Source organism: Salmo trutta, chromosome 15, assembly GCF_901001165.1.
Source record: "Salmo trutta chromosome 15, fSalTru1.1, whole genome shotgun sequence".
NCBI lineage: Eukaryota > Metazoa > Chordata > Actinopteri > Salmoniformes > Salmonidae > Salmo > Salmo trutta.
In genome coordinates, this window is record NC_042971.1 from 38,727,157 (window position 1) to 38,747,818 (window position 20,662).

The 20,662-nt window shown below is 43.0% G+C and overlaps 1 protein-coding gene across 9 annotated transcripts in view; it reads right to left on the bottom strand.

Annotated features, from left to right (window-relative positions):
• Positions 1 to 660: 660 nt before the first annotated feature.
• Positions 661 to 20,662, bottom strand: part of LOC115148976 (connector enhancer of kinase suppressor of ras 2-like) — a 42,374-nt gene continuing 22,372 nt past the window's right edge. The window contains exons 4-22 of one of the 9 annotated variants that reach the window (XM_029691354.1): positions 17,265 to 17,352; positions 16,125 to 16,166; positions 15,855 to 15,974; positions 13,991 to 14,050; positions 13,740 to 13,808; positions 13,404 to 13,550; positions 11,789 to 11,922; positions 11,312 to 11,517; positions 10,627 to 10,716; positions 6,083 to 6,264; positions 5,884 to 5,932; positions 5,552 to 5,727; positions 5,312 to 5,385; positions 4,982 to 5,053; positions 4,662 to 4,729; positions 4,408 to 4,511; positions 3,728 to 4,217; positions 1,529 to 1,728; positions 661 to 1,420 (exon numbers count right to left, since the gene is read on the bottom strand). In XM_029691354.1, the coding sequence (XP_029547214.1) occupies positions 1,373 to 1,420; positions 1,529 to 1,728; positions 3,728 to 4,217; positions 4,408 to 4,511; positions 4,662 to 4,729; positions 4,982 to 5,053; positions 5,312 to 5,385; positions 5,552 to 5,727; positions 5,884 to 5,932; positions 6,083 to 6,264; positions 10,627 to 10,716; positions 11,312 to 11,517; positions 11,789 to 11,922; positions 13,404 to 13,550; positions 13,740 to 13,808; positions 13,991 to 14,050; positions 15,855 to 15,974; positions 16,125 to 16,166; positions 17,265 to 17,352 (2,419 nt within the window). In that variant the 3' untranslated portion in view covers positions 661 to 1,372. Of the gene's footprint in view, positions 1,421 to 1,528; positions 1,729 to 3,727; positions 4,218 to 4,407; positions 4,512 to 4,661; positions 4,730 to 4,981; positions 5,054 to 5,311; positions 5,386 to 5,551; positions 5,731 to 5,883; positions 5,933 to 6,082; positions 6,265 to 10,626; positions 10,717 to 11,311; positions 11,551 to 11,788; positions 11,923 to 13,403; positions 13,551 to 13,739; positions 13,809 to 13,990; positions 14,051 to 15,854; positions 15,975 to 16,124; positions 16,167 to 17,264; positions 17,371 to 20,662 lie in introns of all 9 variants that reach the window. The other 8 variants (XM_029691351.1, XM_029691353.1, XM_029691352.1 and 5 more) reach the window with 8 other exon arrangements.

Consider the following 20,662-nt stretch of genomic DNA (forward strand, 5'->3'; position numbering starts at 1 on the left):
CGATCCCTCTTTCCAGGGGGTTTATTTTTATTTAGCTTATAACCTTCTTGTGTTTGCCCTCCATTTATTGATAAATCCCCCATCAAAGTAGATTTCCTGCATCATATCCCCACAAGATACCTTCCCCCATTTCTACCCCCAATGGATTTGAAACCCCCCCACAAATGAAAGGAACACCCCCACAAACCCCCCTAAAATGGTTTCATCCCTGTTTAGGTTTTGCGCTATGGTTAGGCTAGGCAGTAGGCTTGTATTTGATGTGATGATCTGTGAGGTAAAAACATTTTATTTGCTTTGTGATTTGTCAAAAATGGTTAACGACTTGTCAAGTCATGTGTTCCAGTTCTTGTATACACTGTAACAAGTACATCAACAATTTGTAATATGCTGAAAAGTGGCTAAACTAAGTTAATATTTTTCAGGCAATAAGCGCAGCAATCGTTGATTTTGTTTATTTGCGTTTTATAGTGAATAGCATTCTGGGATTAGGCAGTTTTTGCTTGTCAAACGTAAACCAACATGGCTGCCATCATAAAGAATTGAGCTGCTGTTAGCATAGCTGACACGCATTTATTTTCTAAACAACATTACGTTAGTCTCGTGCTCACCAGAGATGTGGTACATTGTAAACTAGTCTAGCTGTTAGGTCACTAACTTAAGTTTTATTTTTTGTCAGTGCAACCTGTTATTTAGACTGGTTTATGGAATGAGTTTGGCTGTGGATGTGTTCCGTGTGATGCTTAGATGATGAAGTTCGCATTTATCTTTTACAATAAAATATAAAATTGAGGAATAAAGTTTAAGACCTTTATTTTCCATCAGTACAACAAAAATATTTAGATGCTGTTCAGACAACAATGGTGTTTAGACGCGTTTGTTGCATCATACGTTCTGTTACAACTGTTCCAATCACGTATTTGAGACCGCACGCTGCAGGGACCACTCAACAATGATTACATAAATACATGATTGTACGCATCAAAGGATTAACAATGTCTTATAAGAAGAAGAATATTATTGAACCAGAGTTTAAGTAAATAGTGTGAACATGCATTGCACGCATTTTATGATGCAAACTTGGATAATTAGTCATCCCATCTATTTAATATGTTATGGTTATTTTGCTCACTGAACAAACTATTTTGCATGAGGAAAGGTCCTTAGAAGCAGATGTGGTCATGCAGAGAGAGTGAGTGACTGTGTGAGAGAGAAAGCGAGAGAGAAAGAGAGGGGTGGGTGTAACACTGGTTGTTATGGTTGTCTTCCAGGGATGAGGGGATGTCTGGGGTAGGGCAGTAAGGGCACGTCCCTTGGCAGGATGTATGGGGTGACTGTAATGGTGCTGCTGTGTCCATGGTCTGTTCCACATAGGCTATCCTAAAAAACCCAACGACGGGTCAGAGTCCTGAAGAGGGACATTCTGTCAGGAGGAGAGAAGAGGACGATTTAAGAGGTAATACACTGTATACACTACAAACACAGTACACACACACTGTACATACACTATATTCTATAGGTCCTGTCATACCTTGAGAGCACTCTGTAGGATGCGGAGACGGTGCAGCTTTTCACTGAGCAGTGGGTCGTTGACGCGGCGGACAAATGAGCGTTTATACTCCAGACGGGAGGAGGGCCGGTGATCGCCTATGGAGGACAGGTTGGCCCTCTCCAGGGCCCGGTACAGGTCCCCCAAAGAGTCAGCCTGAGGACGTCCCTCCCGCTCACAGCCTGATGACAAGCAGATTCACCATACGTGTCATTCATCTGCTGTTCTATTTTGCACCACATAACAACAACAACAACAACGTGCATGTCAATCTAGATCTCAGCACAGCATTGCACTTCCTCAAGGGCAGGCAACACACACACAGTAGGCTGCTGCTGTGGAAACCTGAAAATAGCTGTGCAGTGACGCTCCCCATCCAACCTGACAGAGCTTGAGAGGATCTGCAGAGAAGAATTGGAGAAACTCCCAAAAGACAGGTGTGCCAAGCTTGTAGCGTCATACCCAAGGAGACTCGAGGCTGTAATCGCTGCCAAAGGTACTTCAACAAAGTACTGAGTAAAGTGTCTGAATACTTATGTAAATGCAGTATTTCAGTTTTTGCTTCGTAATTATGGGGTATTGTGTGTAGATTGATGAGAAAAAAAAACTAGTGAATCGATTTTAGAATAAGGCTGTAACGTAACAATATGGAAAAAGTGAAGGGGTCTGAATACTTTCCCGAATGCACTGTATACTGCCCTCTTATGGTGCTATTGTCACATAGCTCTTATCTTGTTAAGTTATCTGGCAAGCTTTGTGGACTCAAACAGAAAGGTTTTGTGTCTGGTGGTTGTCATACTATGTTGTGCATTTGTGAGACATGCTGTGTGTTTCGGGGGTCAGTTGTAAATCTGTGCCTCTTGAAGTGTATCATGCAGTGTTTGCTGCATGTTTTGTGTTAGATATAGTCTACAGAGAGAGCTATAGAGAAATTAGGACAGAAAAAAAGTCCCCTTAGGCATGTTTCTTTGTCCTCTTCAAAATTGAACATTAACATGGGCTGAAAGGATTCTTCTTCACCCCCCTCCCCCCAAAACACACAAACACACATGCGTTTGTGTGTGTGTATGTGTCTATTTGTTATCTAAGGGCAGGCTTGAACATTTAAGTACATATGTTTGCTTGCCTCTACGAGTGACATATATGGATTTATGGAGGTGTTATTTGTATCTTTGTACTGAATGCATTTATGTGTTTGTGTTTGTTATGTACTGTATATGGATATGTGAACTTGTCAGGATATGGCTGTAAGCTACCTCTCTCTGTCTCTCTATAGGGCATGTACATCAAATCGACATATGACGGCCTGCATGTCATCACTGGAACTACAGAGGGAGTGAGTATATCTTCAACATGCTCAGTCAGGGCTATGAAGCCATTTGGCATGTAGATCATTCTCCTATGATACAGACGGAGAAGTGTCACTCATGGCTGTGTCACAGTGAATCCCATTAATGACTGAACAGCATCAGGCCAATCCGTTTTTATAGCTGTGTGATGTGTCTTCCTGTCCATAAGTCTCTGGCTGACCGCTGTAAGAAAATCCACGCAGGCGATGAAGTCATCCAGGTCAATCATCAGACAGTGGTGCGTCTCTCTCTCTCTTCTTAACTTATATTATCTCTCTGCCCATCCCCTTTATCTTATTCTCATCTTACGTTTACATACTGGTATATGACTACCCTATGATTACTACTACGCTTGTGTGAAAGGTCACCCTATGTGTTTTTCATTGTGCGTGTGTGTGTGCCTGTAAGACATCGAGGAGGGGGTTGGGCTGCCAAAATGAATTAGTGTCAATTAGGACACTAAGATTTCACTTCACTTTAGAATAGTGTCCTGGAGGTCTGTAGGGATGGGGGATGGGGCTGGTCCAAATCTCAGACAATCAGCAAAGTCTGTGACACAGACTGTGTCTGAACAATGCCTTTAATTAGCAACGTCACTCACTACTGGTTACCAGGTTATAACCCTATAAGTACTCATTTCCATTTAAGTATATTCAACTATTTATACCCATCAAGTTATATCCTAGAATGTGGCAGAGAGAGTGAGAGTGAGGTTGTTGTCAAATCTCTTTCTTCTCTGCCTCACAGTGTCATGTCTCTCCATTTCATGGCGTCATCGTGGCTGTCACATCTCTTTGTCCTGTGTCTCAGTCATGTCTCAGTAATGTCTCACCTGTGTCTCTGGCCAGCTGGTAGCGGTGGTGGTCCCTGTGGTCAGAGGCGCTGGCTGAGGCGGAGAGGATGGCATGGAGCCCACTGTCTCGGGGAAGGGTGAAGCTACGGGGTTTCCCCCCAGCCTCTACAGGGACACTGGGGCTGAGTTGCAGGGGCAGTGGGCCATAGTGCTCCTGCAGCAGGCTGCGCTGAGCAGGGAGGGTTGACTGGCGGCGGTACTCCACAGACAGGCCACCTCCTCCAGGGGAACGCAGCAGGGCCTCCTCCAGGGGCAGGGTCTGCAGGTAGTGGAGCCCCGTGCTGCCCAGGGGAGTCTCAATCAAGTCCTGCCACGAACGCCGTTGGCTGGAAGACTTCTGACCAGGGGAGCCGCCCCCGCTGCCCTCCTGTGGCTCGGGGTGGAACTCCTCATGAGAGGAGTGTGACTGGAAGGTTTCAGAGGAGAGACGGCCATGTTTGGGCTCCAGGTATGGACTCATCTGGGACACCTAAAGAGAACCAGACAGAGAGGTGTAATGGGATTGTAACGGTTATTAATATAAATACCAGAATGATAAAACAAAGAAGGAAGAGACGCAGCTAGAGAGGTATATAATGGCATTGTAACAATAATGTAAATAACATATTAAAAGTATGCACAGAGTTGTTGTCTAAGTTTTTAAAGAGAGATTAACTTGCCGAGGGGGGCCTGGGGTAGCTGTCGTAGGGGGGTGGAGGGCTGTCCTGTTTGGGTATTGTTGACGGCATCTCCATTTCCTCATGGTCACTTTCACTCCAGTATTCTGGTGATGATGACAAGGAAGAAGCAGAAAAGAGGACACGTCACCATCAGAAAGAGACAATGTGGGGGGATTTTCTAAAGTAGGGAAAACAAAGCGGCTATTGTCCTTTATTATTGCCAGCTTTATTAATGTGTATTCATGTATTCTCACCCTGGTCCTGTCGGATCCTCTCCTGCTCCGAGTAACCTGCCACTGCCATGGTCAGACGACTCAGCCACCTGTGAGGGAACAACACTAATGAAACGTGACAGCTACACACCATTCCAGATCTCACACACCACACACCATTCTGTTATCCCCTGTTGTTTATGCATCTCACATCAGCTCACCTGGTCATCTGCCTAGCCCTATTTTCCTACACTTTTCAGGCTTCTGTCAGTCTGTCTCACCTCCTTGTCTCTTCCTGTCTCCCCCTCTCATATCTCAGCTCTGTGTCAGCTACAGTAATCATCACTGACAGTGACTCTCACCTATTCATGTCATCCACATTGTCTGCTGCAAAGTAGAAACTCTTGATCTTTGGATGGCAGGCCTTGAAAGCACTGGAACACGGAAACATGATGATAAGGACAGATTCCACCATACTGTAAATATCCTGGGGCACATACACAGACTACATATTCTGTATTGTACATAGAGATACAAGACACCCATAAACATATATTGCATTTAAAGACACACACACACACACATGTTCTCGACACATGTCGAGGTTCACATGTCGAGGTTCACAGAGACAAACGGACCACAAGACTCAAATATGAATGAATTAGTATACAAACACAAATACATGTACTCACTACTTCCTACGGCACTCAGATGCACGATCAATCTTGAATTCAGGGAGACTTACAAAGCCCTCTGCCTTTTCATCCTGAGGGAGGAAAAAACACAATATCATATATTGTTCTGACACCCATTCATTTTCTGACACATACAAAAAATATAAAGGGATGGTTTACATTTTAGATCAGATAATCAGGACAGGAAGCCATGGTACTACAAATCAGCAAGTCTGTCAGTGTCACTCACACACTCACCTCCTCATTCATGTACCAGTACAGGCAGGTATCTTTCAGGATGAACCAGTACTTTTTCCACTTCTGGGAGAAATAACTTTTAGCATCCTTCTTCTTCCACAGCCAGCCCTCACAGTCCCCACGCCCCAGGTCCTTACAGGAGATACGCCTCTTACTGATGGAGGACAGAGAGCCACCTACTGAAGTGAGGAGAGAGGAGGAGAGGGGTAGCAATGAAGGGACTGTATTGGGTGATCTGCTGTCAGCATACATTTATGTATCTACAGTAGGTGTATGTACTCCATATTTGAGACTGTACATGGGGTATGAACTGTAGGTTTTGAATAACTCACCTTTACTTTTCTTTCTAGACCTTGAGAGCAGCGAGGATCGTTCAAACATCTACAAAATACCACACATGAAATTGAGAGATAGCAATACACATTGATCTGTCTCCACTGTTACCAGTCCTCAAAATAACTTACCATAATCACAACAAACAAACTGTATAAGTCAGTGTTGTCTCAGGGGTATGGGACCAGTGGGACTTACATGGTAGAGGGAGGCAGAGTCAGAGCTGGACGTGGACATGGAGACCTCCATCTGGAGGGCTGGGTGGAGGGCGTAGTGGGCAGGGCTGCTTTTGTCACTCTTCTTCCTGCTGCGTCCTGTCAGGTACTCCTCTGGCATGGCCTTGTCCTCACTCTGACTCACATAGCGCAGCAGGGAGTTTTCTATGGGAGCAGGAAAGGCCAGCAATTCTATCACTTTGTCTAATGCCATTTGATTCTATAAACCTACAATGTGTACATCATTTCTACCTACTGAATATTAATTGTGCTGTAACTTAGTTAAAACCTCTACTGGATCAGTGTCCCGAAATCGGGACAGTTGCTGCTCAATATTTTACTTGAATGGCGTTGTAAACAAAAGCCAACTTTCCGGGGCATAGACATGTCTTATATGGTCAGAAAGCTTAAATGTTGTTAATCTAACCACAGTGTACAATTTACAGTAGATATTACAGCTAAAAAATACCATGCTATTGTTAGAGGATAGTGCACAACAACAAAACCCTTTTATCAAGGCAACTGGTTTGATACATTCACCTCTGACGGTATATAATGTACTTACATTCAGTAATCTTGCTCTGATTTGTCATCCTGAGGGTACCAGAGACAGAATGCAGCATAGTTTTGTTTGATAAAATAAATTGTTATATCCTAACACGATCCATGTTTTATACAGCATTTCGCGTGAATTCCAAATCTTTCAACTTGCAACAAAACAATCTATGAAATCTAACCGGCTAAACCTTGTTTCACCCGGTCAAGTTTGGTTTCTGTGCAATCCTCAGACAATCTAGAAGGCAACCCAAAAATTGTTAATCATTTTACATTACGTATTGGCTACATAACATGTCAATTAGCCCATGAAGGAAAGCCATCATTATGCACCAATGAGACTGACGGTGTTCACTTGATTGACCGTCTCTTGCTCCAATGACCACCTATCATTTTGAAACATAGCTAGCTAGATAGCCAATGAGCTGGGCTTTACATGAGAATGTGATGGTCCTTTGTAGGACTAATGGCCATTGTCTTATGGCTCCGCGCAACACGATTCATTCCCCGTTGAAAATCCACAAAGTTTTCTCAAAACTGAAAAAGTACAACATGGCTGCTAAGAGTATAAACGCTAAATTGAACTTCAAGTATACACATTTGGATGATATTATTACAGAAATTGACCGTGAGAGTGAAACGAGGAGTCCTGCGAGCAAGAAAGATTGGAAGGAGAAGGTAACGTTACTTTTATATCTGTAAGTAAAATACATTTTTTCTTCCCGTGCTAATCCAGTTGTTTAAATAGATGCATATTCATTTAAGATATTTGTCTTTGATTTCTATATATGTACAGTATATATAATTTATAGACCTAAGGCATACAATATATTAGTATAGTCTGTGTATGTTATGTTGGCTATGACATGCTGTGGCTGTGGTTTTTGAGGGTCTTATAGGCTATTGGTCCTCGTATTTCATTATAGTGATTGTGTTCCCAATACTCTATATAATATCTATATAGATACACAACCGGGCAAAAAATTTAGAACACCAACTCATTCAAGGGTTTTTCTTTATTTTTGTACTATTTTCTACATTGTAGAATAACAGTGAAGACATCACAACTATGAAATAACACATAACACATCCCAAACCATCTCAATTTTGTTGAGGTCAGGGGGATTGTGGAGGCCAGGTCATCTGATGTAGCAATCCATCGCTCTCCTTGGTAAAATATCCCTTACACAGCTTGGAGGTGTGTTGGCTCATTGTCCTGTTGAAAAACAAATGATAGTCCCACTAAGCCCAAACCAGATGGGATGGCGCATCGATGCAGAATGCTGTGGTAGCCATGCTGGTTAAGTGTGCCTTGAATTCGAAATAAATCACAGACAGTGTCACCAGCAATGCACCCCCACACCATAACACCTCCTCATCAATGCTTTACGGTGGGAAATACACATGAGGAGATCATCCGTTCACCCACACCGTGTCTCACAAAGACATGACGGTTGGGACCAAAAATCTCCAATTTGGACTCCAGACCAAATTACACATTTCCACCGGTCTAATGTCCATTGCTCGTGTTCCTTAGCCCAAGCAAGTCTCTTCTTATTGGTGTAGTGGTGTAGTTGTGGTTTCTTTGCAGCAATTCGACCATGAAGGCCTGATTCACACAGTCTCCTCTGAACAGTTGATCTTGAGATGTGTCTGTTACTTGAACTCTGTGAAGCATTTATTTGGGCTGCAATTTCTGAGGCTGGTAACTCTAATGAACGTATCCTCTGCAGCAGAGGTAACTCTGGGTCTTCCATTCCTGTGGTGGTCCTCATGAGAGCCAGTTTCGTCATAGCGCTTGATGGTTTTTGCAACTGCACTTGAAGAAACTTTCAAAGTTCTTGAAATGTTCCGTATTGACTGACCTTCATGTCTTAAAGTAATGATAGACTGTCATTTATCTTAGCTTATTTGAGCTGTTCTTGCCATAATATGGTGTTTTACCAAATAGGGCTATCTTCTGTATACCCCCCCACCTTGTCACAACACAACTGATTGGCTCAAACGCATTAAGAAGGAAAGAAATTCCACAAATGAACTTTTAAGAAAGCACACCTGTTAATTGAAATGTATTCCAGGTGACTACCTCATGAAGCTGGTTGAGAGAATGCCAAGAGTGTGCAAAGCTGTTATCAAGGCAAAGCTTTTGACCGGTAGTGTATGTGTTGTGTATTTGATGTATTGATGCAGTGCTAACCCCCTACTAAAATAAAGGTTAAATTAAATAAGTAATGGTAAACTTGAGTTCTAACTGATTTTTTTAAACCCTCAATAGTGTTAGAGACTCCTGCATCCCCCACTCATTCAAACGTAGGACCTGAATCCTCCAGTCTGACCCTCCTGCTGTGTCTCGCTACACACCCTACCCCCGCCCGGCAATCTAGAGGTGTGAAGGTTGTACCTTTTATGTATGTAAGCTAATGACCCATCATGTATGACATTCCTGGGAGTGTGTAAACTTACATATTTTATTACCATAGCATTTTTGTATGTTCCCAATTTGGCCACTTGGGTACATTTGGGCAAACTCGGGACACCTGGGAGACTTGATACAAAATATTATGTAGATCTCTCATTCTTGAATGCATCAGTCTGAAACTTTGCACACACACTGCTGCCTTCTTGTGGGAAACATCTAAATTACACCCAGCTTCCTATGTCAATGTATGGCCTTTCTTTTGCATTTCAAAGATGACACAACAAAAATATAAATAGAGAATGCATGTTTTTTTGTTGTTTTATCTTTTACCAGATCTAATGTGTTATATTCTCCTACATTAATTTCACATTTCCACAAACTTCAAAGTGTTTCCTGTCAAATAGTATCAAAAATATGCATATCCCTGCTTCAGGTCCTGAGCTACAGGCAGTTAGATTTGGGTATGTCATTTTGGGCGGAAATTGAGCTGTAGGGTCCGATCCTTAAGAGATTGTAATGCCAACTTAAACAATAGCGGAAAAACAAGCCAAGCCAAAATCCAATTCTAGAGATTGTGTAATGATTGTTTGGATGAAAGTGGACAGTTGTGTGACTTGTGAGCATTAGGGCCTTATGGCTGGAGTAAGGCCCACTGACGAATGTCCTCCATCTGACTTATGGGCTAGTTTTGTGAGTCATGTCATTGGGAAGTGTAATTGATGTTTTGTGTAATCCTGTGGTGTGTCCAGGCATTCGACTTTAGGGCTCTAAGGCTTTACTCTGCCTTGTCATTCAGACAAATATCTAGACTTCACTCAAACTCCATTACCGCACTGAAACAACATAGCCATTCCTAAAGGACTGTCATTATGTTGATATTTGCAGGGCATTTCCCTCAAAAATAGAAATAAATGTTGCATTCAGGCAGAAATTCAATATATCAAAGATACTGCCTCTTGACAAAAAGGCAGATAAATATAGCACCCTTACTGATGCTGAAAAGCCCACTGGAACAATAGACTGACTGCCAACACCCCCTTCAGGAATCATAAACATAACATCACAATGTCTGCCTCTCAGACTGAAACAAGGCCATTCGCTCTCTTCCTACTCTGTTTGCCACTGGACTTGGCAGCAACCAATGAAATGCACGAATCTTGGGAAGATCCTGGCTACAGTTGCCAAGGCAACGACATACAGTACCTTCAAGACCCAAAAGCAGAGAAAGAGACTGAGAGAAAGAGGTGAGAGAGGAAGAGAGAGAGCAGGAAGGACTAATTAAGATACACAGAAAGAAGATACAGGAAAAAAGGGACAGATAAAGAGGATAGCTAATTCAGTATCATATCTGTCATGCACTGAGCCCTGCCTCACATGGCTGCTCAGCCTCTCGGTCCCTTGGCTAAGACATCTGAGATGGGGAGGTAGAAAACCCGTCCCTGGCCCAATTATGAGAGATATCCACCCACTCACCTCTGCTGCTTTATCTCTCTCTTTCTGTCTCCCCTCTCTCTTTATCTCTCCCTCTCTCTCCATCCCAGCCTCCCACTCACCTCTCCTGCTCTCTCTTTTCAGCTTGGCCGAGTCTTCATAGTCTCCCACCCAGTTATATTCCACTGGCATGGAGATGGGTCTAAGCCTGCCTGGAGCACACAGCACAGATAACATACAACATATCAGACCTACCCAGGAACATGAAAGAGCTACAAACATTCTATATTAACACCACAGTGACACAAACACTAACATTACAAACACAGAAGGGATTGCATAGGAACAAGTGCACCACAGGCATCCCACATCCAAACACATAGCCTTGGACTGGGTCATGCCATATGTGGGAGATTGACATCCCACACCCAAACACACAGCCTTGGACTGGGTCATGCCATATGTGGGAGATTGACATCCCACACCCAAACACACAGCCTTGGACTGGGTCATGCCATATGTGGGAGATTGACATCCCACATCCAAACAGACATTCTTGGACTGGGTTAATGCCATATCTGGGGGATTGACATCCCACATACAAACACATGGCCTTGGACTGGGTTAATGCCATATCTGGGGGATTGACATCCCACATCCACACACACAGTCTTGGACTGGGTCATACCATATGTGGGGGATTGACATCCCTCATACAAACACACAGGCTTGGACTTGATCTTACCATACAGTATGTAGGGGGCTGACATCCCTCATACAAATATGCAGGCTTGGACTGGGTCATACCATAAGTGGGGGTGCTGTCCCTGCGGGCAGGTGGAGGTCCATGGTTCTGGTCGTACTCGTAGCAGTAGAGAATGGCATCCTCCTCGACCAGAGGAAAACGTCGGCGACACTCCTGGTCCAGGAAGGAGTTGGGGGACTCAGAGCCCTTGGCTACCGGGACTTCAGCTTGGAGGTCATCGTTACCTGGTAGATTCCCCTTGTCATCTCTGCAGCACAGATCATGGAGAGAGTCTGTTTGCCTACGGAGCATCGACTGCGTAGGTAAACCTAAAAAAACTCATATACTACAAGGCATATACATCACCCCTCAAAAGGGAACAAACTGACTAAATAAACAGACTATCGTAATTATACAGGTAAACCATTGTACAATATTTCACTGCAGTTAGCTTACTCACAACATATGAACAGTGACTACACTGTAATCCCTAAGGTAAGGCATACAGTATGTCATAGTGAGGCAGCTTGTGTGTGTACCTGGGGGTGTATGGTTCATCAGGGGGCGGGGGGATGAAGAGGTCCTGCAGGGCACAGCTGTCTCTCCTGGACGGGGTGCTCAGGGTACTGGTGGGCGTGGCCACACTGCTGCTGGGGCTCTGAGGGATGATGGGCTGTGAGGAGAGAGATAAAGAGGGGAGAAGGGGGAGGGAGAGAGAGGGGGTTCGTTTTCTGACATACTGCAGTGATGTGTAGTTTCGTAAACAGTTTAAGACTACGCTTAATCAAACCATTAGAGCTTCAATATGTGTGAATTGCTTGTTTCTCAGTTGGAGAATGGCTAGAGGTAGGGTCAGGCCATGGAACATATATTTCATCCTTTTCATTTGATGTGACTATAAATTCAAAGCATAAGACAATAACTGAATCTGGATGCATGATGAAACAAGAGGGAGAGGAAGGTAGGGAGAGGAGAAGAGAGGTAGCAGAGAAGAGGTAAAGGTGAGGGGGAGGCGGCAGAGCTCTGATGCGCTCCAGTTGGTCAGGGCCCCAGGATGGAGGGAGGAAAACAGCACTTAGCCCAGCATGGGACTCAGAGGGGGGGCAGGGATGAAGTCACATATGCCCCTCACACACACGCTTCCTCCACGCACCAGTTCAGATACGACACCTATATTACACAACGTTTTGGGGCAGAATATGACACACAGACCCACACAGTCACAAAAACTCACTGCTTTACCGAGACCCACCAACATACAAATGCACTCTCCTCATTGCATACTCACCGACACCATGCACAGATAGTCACATACTATGCACATGCAAAAGTTCACACACCATCTCAGCCATGAACCTACTGATAAGATAGATGTATACAGTACATAAATCACTTCTCACTAACACAGAGGCTGTGTCTGAAATGCCACCCTATTCCATATATACTATAAAGTAACCACTATAAAGCCCCGCCTTATCACAGCTCACTGGTCACCATAGCAGCACCCACCCGCAGCATTCGCTCCAGCAGATATATTTCACTGGACACCCCCAAAGCCAATTCCTCCGTTGGCCGCCTTTCCTTCCTGTTCTCTGCTGCCAATGACTGGAACGAACTGCAAAAATCGCTGAAGCTGGAGACTCTTATCTCCCTCACTAACTTCAAGCACCAGCTATCAGAGCAGCTCACAGATCACTGCACCTGTACATAGCCCATCTGTAAAAGCCCATCCAACTACCTCATCCCCATACTGTATTTATTTATTTATTTTGCTCCTTTGCACACCAGTATATCTACTTGCACATTCATCTTCTGCATATCTATCACTCCAGTGTTTAATTGCTATATTGTATTTACTTCGCCACCATGGCCTATTTTATTACCTCCCTTATCTTACCTCATTTGCACACACTGTATATATACTTTTTTTCCCCTACTGTATTATTGACTGTATGTTTGTTTATTCCATGTGTAACTCTGTGTTGTTGTATGTGTCGAACTGCTTTGCTTTATCTTGGCCCAGTCACAGTTGTAATTGAGAACTTGTTTTCAACTTGCCTACCTGGTTAAATAAAGGTGAATTTAAAAAAAAACAAAAAAAACATAAAAAACACACATTCATCAGTTGTGTGGAGGTTGAAAGTGTTGTCATACTTGCAGGGCTAAGGGTTTCCATCTCATGTTCTTCAGTAGTGCTGGGGTGGATGTCAGCGTGCTCTGTGGGCGCTTCTTCAGAGTCAGCATAACACCCCCGGGGTCCCCGCGCAAAGAATTCACCAAGTTCTTCAACTGCCAGCCCACCTAGCGCCACACGCCAACAAACACAGACACACAAACACACACACATAATGAAAAACACATAGGGTGACATTTCACACAAGCGTAGTAGTAATCATAGGGTAGTCATATACCAGTATGTAAACGTAAGATGAGAATAAGATAAAGGGGATGGGCAGAGAGATAATATAAGTTAAGAAGAGAGAGACGCACCACTGTCTGATGATTGACCTGGATGACTTCATCGCCTGCGTGGATTTTCTTACAGCGGTCAGCCAGAGACTTATGGACAGGAAGACACATCACACAGCTATAAAAACGGATTGGCCTGATGCTGTTCAGTCATTAATGGGATTCACTGTGACACAGCCATGAATGACACTTCTCCGTCTGTATCATAGGAGAATGATCTACATGCCAAATGGCTTCATAGCCCTGACTGAGCATGTTGAAGATATACTCACTCCCTCTGTAGTTCCAGTGATGACATGCAGGCCGTCATATGTCGATTTGATGTACATGCCCTATAGAGAGACAGAGAGAGGTAGCTTACAGCCATATCCTGACAAGTTCACACATCCATATACAGTACATAACAAACACAAACACATAAATGCATTCAGTACAAAGATACAAAAAACACCTCCATAAATCCATATCGTAAATATTCAATCGGTCCCTGTCAATCATAGAGGCAAACAGACAATCGTACTAAAATGTTCAAGCCTGCCCTTCGATGGGCTGTAAGTGCAAAACAAATAGACACACAGACACACACACAGACACACACACAGACAGACACACACACAAACACACACACTCAGTGCATTTCAGTCTGAGTGAGAAGAGAGTAAGAGGTTTATTTTTGTCCCATTCGGCCCACTCCTCTGTTCAGGTTATATTGACTGTATGGTATGTGAAAAGCCCTGTGGCCCTCTGTGTGGTCTGTGCATATGTTTGTGTGTGGGGGTGGGAGCTTACAGCCCCAAGCAGGACAGTCATATCTAAGTGCAAGTCAGAGCAAACATGGAGGTTTTAGATAACAGTTTATGTTCACATATTGTATAGGAGAAATAAAGTAAATACAGTGTATTCGGAAAGTATTCAGACACCTTCACTTTTTCCACATTTTGTTACCTTACAGCCTTATTCTAAAATTTATTAAATTGCTCCCCCCATCAATCTATACACAATACCCCATAATAACAAAACAAAAACAGCTTTTAAGAATTGAAAAAAACAACAGAAATATCACATTTACATAAATATTCAAACCCTTTACTCAGTACTATGTTGAAGCACCTTTGGCAGCGATTACAGCCTCAAGTCTTCTTGGGTATGACGCCAAAAGCTTGGCACACCTGTTTTTGGGGAGTTTCTCACATTCTTCTCTGCAGATCCTCTCAAGCAAACTCCAAGTGGGCTGTCATGTGCCTTTTACTGAGGAGTGGCTTCCGTCTGGAATAAAGGCCTGATTGGTGGTGTGCTGCAGAGATGGTTGTCCTTCTGGAAGGTTCTCCCATCTCCACAGAGGAACTCTGGAGTTCTGTCAGAGTGACCATTGGGTTCTTGGTCACCTCCCTGACCAAGGCCCTTCTCCCCCGATTGCTCAGTTTGGCCGGGCGGCCAGCTCTAGGAAGAGTCTTGGTGGTTCCAAACTTCTTCCATTTAAGAATGATGAAGGCCACTGTGTTCTTGGGGACCTTCAATGCTGCAAAAATGTGTTGGTACCCTTCCCCAGATATGTGCCTTGACACAATCCTGTCTCGGAGCTCTATGGACAATTCCTTCAACATGGCTTGGTTTTTGCTCTGACATGCAGTGTCAGTGTATTTCAGAGCAACCTTATATAGACCGGTATGTGACTTTCCAAATCATGTCCAATCAATTGAATTTACCACAGGTCGACTCCAATTAAGTTGTAGAAACATCTCAAGGATGATCAATGCAAACAGGATGCACCTGAGCTCAATTTCGAGTCTCATAGCAAAGGGTCTGAATACTTATGTAAATAAGGTATTTCTGTTTTTTTTATTTTATTTGCAAACATTTCTAAAAACCTGTTTTAGCTTTGTTATGGGTTATTGTGTGTAGATTGATGAGGGAAAAAAAGTAATTTAATACATTTTACAATAAGGCTGTAACGTAACAAAATGTGGAAAAAGTCAAGGGGTCTGAATACTATCCGAATGCACTGGTTATAGTTACCCATAATATTTATCTATTACCCAGAAAGAGTGCCTGTTTTGTATTTGTGTGAGAGAGAGAAAGTAAGTACAAGGCACAATACCTTCTAGTATGTATGCCTGAGTAACTGGGGAGTCTTACCAGTCCCTCAGTAGACTTGATGTTGGCCAGCTGAACTACCTCCAAATGGGCTGACTGAGACACCATCGGGTCAGAGGACAGAGAGATGATGTGATCACACACTCCAGATAGAGTCTTACACTGGAAAAGGGAAGGATGGTGCGAAGGGGAAAAGAGTGAACAGTGATTTTAGATCGATTAGGGATGAGTCGCCAGCCAGTAACTAAGTTATGGGGATTCTAATTCTGTTTGGATGTGTTGAAGGGAATGGAAATAAGTGGGCCCACTCACCACATGCAGAATCTTATTTTCGGTCTCATACACAGAACAGTCCTGCCAAACAGAGGGAGATGGAGAGGCAGAGGTTACCACAGGACAACGTGTCAGAGAAGTCATTATTATTCCAGTTATAACAAAGTGGCTATTTGCAAAGAACAGAGAGGTTCAGCACCAATGTCCCCCCCCCCACACACACACACACACACACACACACACACACACACACACACGCATGAGTCACTCTGCCCTTTCAGGGCCTGCATCCCTCGCTACCTCTCTCCACTCCTTCTCTCTCCCTACAGGCGATATCTCACTGCCATCAGACAGACTCTAAGGACAGCCACACACGGCTGAAATCTCCTCTGCAATACCTGCTGCTCTTTTGGAGCACCTCCTCAGCCTTAGACCAGACCCTCTCCTAAATGGCATAGCACAGTTTCACGAGCCACCCGCAAGGTCGAAGCAAGCCCCCCCCCAACTAATCTCACGCAATTCTATACATTTTGCCATGAGGCTGAGAGAAAAATGTGCATTTTTAAAGCTATCTTCCTGTAATTCTAAACCTTTTGCTATGGCTTATGATGTGTTCATATGCTATCTGGGGGGCCCTGAGCTTTTGGGTGGACTGCGGGGGTGCGTCCTACGCCACTGCCTCTCGTATGTGCCTGCCTGTCCTTGTGCCAATCCCTGCAGGACCCAGGGCTGAACTAACACTCCCTCCCTGCAGCCCTTCCCCTACAGTATCTTGTCCTGCTCTAGTGAAGACGGATGCCTCTACACAGTCACAGCCTTCCCCTATTTATATCTATTGGAACAGCTCAGCACTGCTCCCGCAGTATGAATTAGAGCAACACAGAGAAACACATCCTCCCAGCATGCACTCATACTGTATGGTAGGCATGCAGACCATCATGCTCTTTACAAAAGGCAAGGCTACATTTGAGTAGCCAGAGGCTGTCTTCTCTCCATGGGCATGATGACACATATAGTCATTTCCAATAGCAGAGTAGAGCACACAGCTCCTGTGTTGACTAACTTAATTGAAAAAAGGCCTTTGAGAAATGTTTGTTATAACCCAGTTTTGCGAAACTTTAACAGTGGTAATGCTAGCTCGTGGTACAGCTGTATATGGGACTGTGTTTGATGGCTTACCTGCTGTACAATCGTGGTGAGCTCTAGACACAGCTGAATCACATTGTTTCTTGTCATGGAGTAGTCTGCCACTGCTGCGAACGGAGACCTGAAAAAGAAGTAGCACCTGGAATTAACCATTAGATCATTCTTAATTCTAATCCCTTTGACTGGACAATACATGTGGGTGAGTATGAAGTGTGTATCGTGTGCCATATTATATATGACAATGACAGTTATCTACAGTGCCCTCCCTAATTATTTTCTTCTTTTGGCTCTATACTCCAATAGTTTAGATTTTAAATTAAACAATGTAAAAGTGCATACTGTCAGCTTTAATATGAGGGCATTTTCATCCATATCGTGTGAACCGTTTATAAATTTCAGCACTTTCAGTGCATAGTTCACCCATTTTAGGGGACCAAAAGTTTTGGGACAAATTCACACTTTTTGAAAAATGTAACTAGGCAAGTCAGTTAAGAACAAATTCTTATTTACAATGACGGCCTACACCGGATGACACTGGGCCAATTGTGCGCCGCCCTACGGGACTCCCAATCATGGTCGATTGTGATACAGCCTGGAATTGAACCAGGGTGTCTGTCGTGATGCAGCGCCTTAGACCGCTGTGCCACTCGGGAGCCCCTTATGTGTATTAAAGTAGTCAAAAGTTAAGTATTTGGTCCAATATCCATAGCAGACAATAACTACATCAACCTTATGACTTAATGAATTTGTTGGATGCATTTGCCTTTTGTTTTGGTTATGTTTCAGATTATTTTGTGCCAAATAGAAATTAATGTTAAATAATGTATTGTTTCATTTTGGAGTCACTTTTAATTTTTGGAGTCCCATGTGGCTCAGTTGGTAGAGCATGGTGTTTGCAACGCCAGGGTTGTGGGTTTGATTCCCACGGGGGACCAGTACGGAGAAGGAATTGATGAAATGTATGCATTCACTACTGTAAGTCGCTCTGGATAAGAGCGTCTGCTAAATGACTAAAATGTAATGTAAATAAGAATAGAATATGTTTCTAAACATTTCTACATTAATGTGGATGCTACCATAATTATGGATAATGATGAGTGAGAAAGTTACAGATGCACAAATATCATGCCCCCAAAAAATGGTGAGAGGTTAGCATGTCTTGAGGGTATGATATTTGTGCATCTGTAACTTTCTCACTCATCATTATTCAGGATTAATTCAGGATTATCCGTAATCATGGTAGCACCCACATTGTGTAGACGTGTTCAGAAACATTCTATTCTTATTTACAATAAAAGTGACTCCAAAATGACACAATACATTATTTACCATGTATTTCTATTGGGCACAAAATAATCTGAAGCACAAACAAAACAAACAGCAAATGCATCCAACAAATTTGTAGTCATGTAGTCATTGCATGGTATGAATATGGGACCAAAAATGTAACTTTTTATTACTTTAATACACATATACTGTAATTAAATTTGTCCCAAAACCTTTGATGTCCTAAAATGTGGGGACTATGTACAAAAAGTGCTGTAATTTCGAAACGGTTCACCCGATATGGATGAAAATACACTCAAATTAAAGCTGACAGTTTGCACTTTAACCGTATAGTCATTGTTTGAGTTTAAATCCAAACCTTTGGAGTATAGAGCCAAAAGAAGAAAAAATGCACTGTCCCAATATATACTGAACAAAAATATAAACACAACATGCAAAAATTTCAAAGATTTTACTGAGTTACAGTTCATATAAGGAAATCAGTCAATTGAAAGAAATTCATTAGGCCCTAATCTATGGATTTCACATGACTGGGAATACAGATATGTATCTGTTGGTCACAGATACCTTAAAAAAATAGGAAGGGGCATGAATCAGAAAAACAATCAGTATTTGGTGTGACCATCATTTGCATCATGCTACGCGACACATCTCCTTCGCATGGAGTTGATCAGGCTGTTTATTCTGGCCTGTGGAATGTTGTCCCACTCCTCTTCAATGGCTGTGTGAAGTTGCTGGATATTGGCGGGAACTGGAATACACTGTCGTACACGTCGATCCAGAGCATCCCAAACATGCTCAATGAGTGACATGTCTGGTGAGTATGCAGAACTGGGACATTTTCAGCTTTCAAAAATTCTGTACAGATCTTTGCGACATGGTGCTGTGCATTATCATGCTGAAAGATGAGGTATCACGGTATCTCTGTGTATTCAAATTACCATCGATAAAATGCAATTGTGTTCGTTGTCCGTAGCTTATGCCTGCCCATACCATAACCCCGCCACCACCATGGGGGACTCTATTCACAACATTGACATCAGCAAACCACTCGCATACACATGTTCTGCGGTTGTGAGGCCGGTTGAACGTACTGCCACTCTCTAAAACGACGTTGGAGGTAGCTTATGGTAGAGAAATGAACATTAAATTCTCTGTCAACAACTCTGGTGGACATTCCTTCAGTCATCATACCAATTGCACGCTCCCTCAAAACTTGAGACATCTGTGGCATTATTGTGTGACAAAACTGCACATTTTAGAGTGGCCTTTTATTGTCCACATCACAAGGTGCACCTGTGTAATGATCATGCTGTTTAATCAGCTTCTTGATATGCTACAGCTGTCAGGTGGATGGATTATCTTGGAAATGGAGAAATGCACACTAACAGGGATGTAAACAAATTTGTGCACAAAATTTGAGAGAAATAAGCTTTTTGTGCGTACGGAACATTTCTGGGATCTTTTATTTCAGCTCATAAAACATAGGACCAACACTACATGTTGCGTTTATGTTTTTGTTCAGTGTAGTATATGACGCTGGAATTGTTCAGTTCTTAAATTGCAGTGCAAGTCGAGGGAATCAAACTAGCTGCAGAAAAAAAACATGTTTGTTTACTGCATATCTTAATGCATCCACCCATACACACACACACACACACACTGTCTGGCAGCATTTCACAGAGGACCTGAGGAGGATAAACAGCAGCACCTAACAGACACGCTCAGTTCTCTCTCATGGCCAACCTCTCAAAAACAACACTTACATAAAAGCTTACTCATCTTTTGTTTGTCAGCTGATTGCTAATGGAAATTATGTAAGGACATCAACTTAGTCATGTTTGAGTGGTCAAAAACAAATCAAATGTTATTTGTCACATGCTCTGAATACAACAGGTGTAGACTTTACAATGAATTGCTTACTTACAAGCCCTTAACCAACAATGCAGTGTTAAGAAAAATAAGAGTTAAGTAAAAAATAGATAAGTAAAAAATAACAAATAATTAAAGAGCAGTAGTAAAATAACAGTGGCGAGGCTATATACAGGGGGTATCGGTACAGAGTCAATGTGCGGGGCACAGGTTAGTCGAGGTAATTGAGGTAATATGTACATGTAGGTAGAGTTAAAGTGACTATGCAGAGA